Source organism: Salminus brasiliensis, chromosome 1 (genome assembly GCF_030463535.1).
Source record: "Salminus brasiliensis chromosome 1, fSalBra1.hap2, whole genome shotgun sequence".
Taxonomy (NCBI): domain Eukaryota; kingdom Metazoa; phylum Chordata; class Actinopteri; order Characiformes; family Bryconidae; genus Salminus; species Salminus brasiliensis.
In genome coordinates this window covers 792,393-797,796 of record NC_132878.1, presented here as the reverse complement: position 1 = coordinate 797,796, position 5,404 = coordinate 792,393, and the positions used below count along the sequence as shown (strand labels likewise).

Genomic DNA, 5,404 nt, shown 5'->3' with positions numbered 1-5,404 from the left:
CTATATATAGACCCACTGACTGATTACAGGACTGTAGACACCTGTGATGCTAATTAGTGGACACACCTTGATTTAACATGTCCCTTTGGTCACATTATTTTCAGGAGTACCATCATTTCTGTCCAGGCCTGTTTAATGAGTTTACTTTTTTAAATAATTCTGTTGAAGCAATGGTTCAAAATCAATGTCGGATTTTCATTGGTTAATTTTTATATAATTTTTATTTATTATTACTTTTGTCAGATTAAGTTATTTCTGTGACCATTGTGGGTTTTTCTAACATTAACTGAGGGGTACCAACAATTCTGTTCACTTGTGTACTCCCTGTTTTCTGTTGATTCTGCTCTCTTTAATAAAGTCTTGCATTGTTCCATCCCTGCAAGTGTTTCTAGTTCCCTGCCATGCCTAGCCAGCATGACACCATAACTCTGAAAGTGTGTCCGGAATCTGAGTTTGTAACAATAATATTAAACTTTGTGCTGCAATGCTGTTTTATATCCCTGACACATAACTAAAGACAATCACAGAACTGGTGCAGCTGTGCAGTTCTACACAGTGAACTCTAGAGGGCAGTTAAGAGTCAGTTCAGATTGAACTGAAAGTGAAAGCATTTGATTCTTACCTGTTTTTGTTTAGGAAGTCCTGGGGTGAGTAGCAGCCAACCGTCTGTTTCAGAAAATACAACTGTAGAAAAAAATGGTTTTAATTAATCCATTACATTTTTAATTACTCAACTTCCTGTTTGTCTCTGATCTCCTTTCTTCTCTTTAATGGTTTCTGCGGTTTGGGTTTCAGGTTCTTGGGCTTTCTGTGATGGTGTGGTGTTTTATAAAGACTGATGTCAGATCTTTGATAAAACATGTTACTGTTACCATTACAGTCCAAACAATAAACTCACAGCTTCTGCAGGTTGTGTTTCTGATCACTATGAAATCAGCTGATCTCTCTCTGAATTTATTTAAGAAGAGGAACAGCTTTCAGTTTCTCTGAGGGCGTCAGTCAGAGGGAGGTGGAGAAAATGAGTTCTTGGAAAGGTGAGGGTTTCTGTTTCTGGCATGGGTGGTGGTGGGGATGGGGCATGTTGGTTGTACTGGTAGGAGACAGCTGGTCTGACACAGGTAGAGGGGACCTCAGTGGTCAGTCTTCCAGCAGGTTGTAAGATTAATTTACTGGGAGAAGACAGAGTTAGATGTGATACAGAGATACAGTTAGACGTATCTCTCAGCAGGTTTCTTTTGAGGGAGTTCATGAAAAGGAAACTGTTATCTCCAGTGTAGGACATGGAAATAGGATTTAACTTTCAAATGTAATGTAATTATAAATACACAGAATGTTAAAATAAGCATAAAGTTAAATATGTGCATGTTTGCAAGAACAAGTAAATGAACATCAAGACCAAGATAAGACTAAGACTAGTCATTTGCAGTCTTGAGACCAAATCAGGTGTGGATGAATACAACACTGCTGCCAGATTTGCAAACATTACCATCCATCCATCTTCTTATCCACTTCTTACTGGTCAGGGTCGCAGTGGGCTTGGAGCCGATCCAGAATCACTGGGCAAAACACAGGAATACCCGCCAGACAGGGTGCCCATTCACCACAGGGTATATAATTTACACCCATTTACTCACACCAATATACACCCTTTCACTCACACCTATTTGAAACCCTTTCACTCACACCATCCTACCAATTTACCCAGCATGTGTGATTATGGTCAGTGGGTGGAAACAATACCCAGAGGAAACCCATACAGACACAGGAAGAACACACTAAACTCCTCAGACAGAGACCAGAGCAATCACTGTGTTGCCTATCAAATGTTTACATACTTTTATATATTTAATTCATAAAACTTACAAAATGATCATGCTGTGTATTTGTGTAGAATCAGATACGTTCAGGATGATTACTGTGTGTTTTCTGTTCTAGAAGAACTGAAGTTCCTGTCCTGTGTGTCTGGAAAGACTCTGGGTTCAGATGAGGGATTCATAAGAAAGCTGATAGACGGTAAACCCGGCCTGAAGGAGGTGTCTACTGTGGAGGAGTGTGATGTCATTCTGGCTTTCTGTCCTGTTGCCTCTCGAGCTGGAACCGACATTGAATCAGCTCTGAAGAAGCTTCAGCAGTTATCAGGTAGCAGCTGTGTGCTCAGTCTGAAGCTTTAAGGTAGAATAGTACTGTTAGGGTTTGAGGACAGTTAGGATCATCTCTATATTCCTGTGAATGAATGAAGCTCTGTGCTGCTACAGAAACCAAGCCTGCTGTTCTAGTGGTTCTCCATCACACGTCTGACCTGGAGGCCATGGTACCAGACAGCAGCAGGAGTGTAGACAGAGGGAATACACTCACTGTGGACTGTCTGTTCCACGAGGATAGAGGACTACTGCAATGCTCCAGGAATCAGAGAGCACTGGAGAAAGTTACACAGTGGATCAAACCTCAGGTATTTTCAGAATTTATTTTTAATTTGTTTCTTTATGATAAATTGCAGTTAAACAAATGCTTTGAAAGTAAACATTGAACGTAATTGACAGCATGGCAATCTTCTTTACTGTACATTGGCATTGTTATCTCTTCTGGTATCACAGCTTTATATACAGTGAAGAATCTGAATAACCAGGTTAAATGTGTATGTATAATCATTGATGTTTTAGAAAACACAAGATAAGACCACACAGATACCAGATGAAGTGGATGAAGAAATTTCTAGAAAAACATCTCCAGACCTCAGGCTGGTGCTAATGGAGAGAGCTAGATCTGGAAAAGGTTCAGTAGGAAACATCATCCTGGGCTTAGGAAACAGTGAGGCTGTTACATCTATCACAACCCAGCAGTATAAGTTAAGACAGGGATATGTGGATGATAAGAATCTCACTTTACTGGAGACTCCCGAAAGGTTCTTCTCTGAACTTTCTCAGGAGGATGTTACACACTGTGTACGTCTGTCTGCCCCTGGACCTCATGCCTTCCTCATAGTCATTCCTGTGAATCAGTCGACAAGAGAGGAAAGAAGGATGCTGGATAAAATGGAGGAGACATTTGGAGAGATGTTCTGGAGACACACCATCATCCTCCTTACTGTTACTGATGAACAACAAAAGAACGATGTTGAGAAGTTCAGATCAGGAAACCAGGAGGTTCAGAGACTTGTAGAGAAATGTGGGAACAGGTTTCACTGTCTCAATATTAAGGAGAACAGGGACGGTTCTCAGGTTGCAGAGCTGCTGGTGAAGATAGAGAAGATGCTGGAAGAAAACCCAGAGAGATTCTACAGCAGTGAGATCTACCAGCAGATCAGAGAGATGGAGAAAAGAGTGATGAATGTGGCAATCAGAAAGATACAAGAAGACATTGTGGATGATGAGAAATACATTCAGAAACTAAATGAAAACATAAAAGATTTACAAAAAAGTACAAGAAGGAACAGCTCAGTCTTCGACTTTGTGATGATTAGAGAACAAGTAATCAAACGCAATGAAAAAAAGAAGAAGGAAAAAGACAAAATGCAGAAGAGATACATGCAGGACATAAAGCAGATGAAGGAGACGTACGATGGTGAGGGCTGGATTGAGGAGAAGAAAGAGCTGATGAAGATCATGCTACCTGAAGTTCACTCCATGCTGTGGGATTTAAGGATGAAGGATACAAAGCCTGAATCAAATAAGCCCATCAATAAGAAACAACCAAATGTATTCTATTTAGATTTAAGTGCATTCATTCCCCACACCAACTAATACCTTCTGGGATGGAAGAGCTGGATGAAGATGTGGTGATCCTGTTTTATAATATTTAGTTTACTTTAACTAATATCTCGAAAATACTGCTTGAAATGAATGCTGTGAGGATGAGCATTTTTCTGATATACTTCAAGAGCTATACAAACATTACTGTAATATTATTCAATATTTTAATGCTTTATGAGTGGTGATTAAAGCTTCCTATATCTTCTTTTGAGACTGATGTCATAAATATAATAACAGCTTAATAACTATATATATAATAATATATTTCCTTATTTACATATATTTAAGACATTTACAGTATTTGGCTGACACTCTTATGCAGAGCAACTTACAAGGTTACTCATATTACAGAGGTGGAGCAATGCAGTGTTAGGAGTCTTGCCCAAGGACTCTTATTGGTGTAGCACAGCATAGGCACCCAGACCACGAATTGAACCCCAGTCTCCCACATGGTGTGGTAGCGCTCTGTCAGGAAGTGGTGTTACCTGTTGTGCCACACCAATGAGAATATGATATCAGTGATTAAGGGAGGGTTTGGGATGATCAAATCAATTCAAGAGGTTTTACTATATACTATACTGTATACGTTACTATACACAGAGTACACAGTTAAACCAAACAATGTTCCTCCAGGACAATAGTGCAACACAATACAGACAGTGCAGACGAGACACAGAGTGCTGACAGGTGTAACAGGCAGGATACAATAAATAATCAGACAGACTGAGCTTTGACTGAGATTGTAGTGCAAATAGAATGTGCGTATTGTGTGGTGCCATTCAGTCTCTGGAGTTGAGAAGTCTGATGGCTTGTGAGAGAGTGCTAGAGAGAGTGCTAGAGTGTTGCTGCTGCAACCAGAGAAGGGGGTACAGGTGCAGGCTTGGCTTTGGACGGTGCAGATGCAGATGAGAATACACTATACTAATCCATTTAAACAGATATCTGATCTAACAGACCAACACCAGATACAGAAAGGTTATGACCAGAAGAGCATTAGCTTTAATACTTCATTCATATGTAATCAATTTGATGTCAGAGTGCTACAGATTCTTCATGAAGTGGTGTTTATTATTCATGGTTTATAATATTTGGTGTATCTTCAATTAATAAGGTAAAATACTGCTTGAAATAAATGCAGTAAAACTGAAAGGGTCATCTATACTCAGATCCTTGCTGCACACTAAAATGCTTTTTAAAGGTCAGATTTGCATATATAAGATATGTTTTAAAGGCTGAATAAGATCATTTTGTAAAACCAAACATACAAACATAACATTTTATAATTCATATGATGCATATAATGCTTAAGGATTCCTCAAATATTAAATAAATAAATACTTCTTCAAAAATACTTACATATGTACATCATTGGGTGCACTATATTAGGATGACCTGTACTCATTCCTGCAATTATCTGTTTAGCCAAAGACAACAGTCTGCTGCTGAGGAATGGCAGCTCAGGAGGACCAAAGTTAGATTTATCTGTGCTACACCGCTTGCCACTACGGGCCCCCAAACTCTATTACACAATGTGAAATTCACCCAAAACAAGTGCATATTTTACTGTTAGACACAGAACCCAACTTAAGCATCACAGAGATTCCAGCTAAATGTACAGAAATACACAAGAAATAACAATAGATCACATACAAACG

At 39.2% G+C, this 5,404-nt stretch overlaps 1 protein-coding gene across 2 annotated transcripts; it reads left to right on the top strand.

The window, feature by feature from the left end:
• Positions 1-721: 721 nt before the first annotated feature.
• Positions 722-3,954, top strand: LOC140563743 (uncharacterized). 2 transcript variants are annotated; one of them, XM_072688891.1, is made up of 5 exons: positions 722-1,034; positions 1,524-1,607; positions 1,939-2,139; positions 2,256-2,449; positions 2,661-3,954. In XM_072688891.1, the coding sequence occupies exons 1-5, from the start codon at positions 1,019-1,021 to the stop codon at positions 3,738-3,740; spliced, it is 1,575 nt and encodes a 524-aa protein (XP_072544992.1). In that variant the 5' UTR covers positions 722-1,018; the 3' UTR covers positions 3,741-3,954. The 2 variants fall into 2 exon arrangements, with proteins under 2 accessions (XP_072544992.1, XP_072544984.1); XM_072688883.1 differs by having other exon boundaries at positions 1,936-2,139.
• Positions 3,955-5,404: the final 1,450 nt, after the last annotated feature.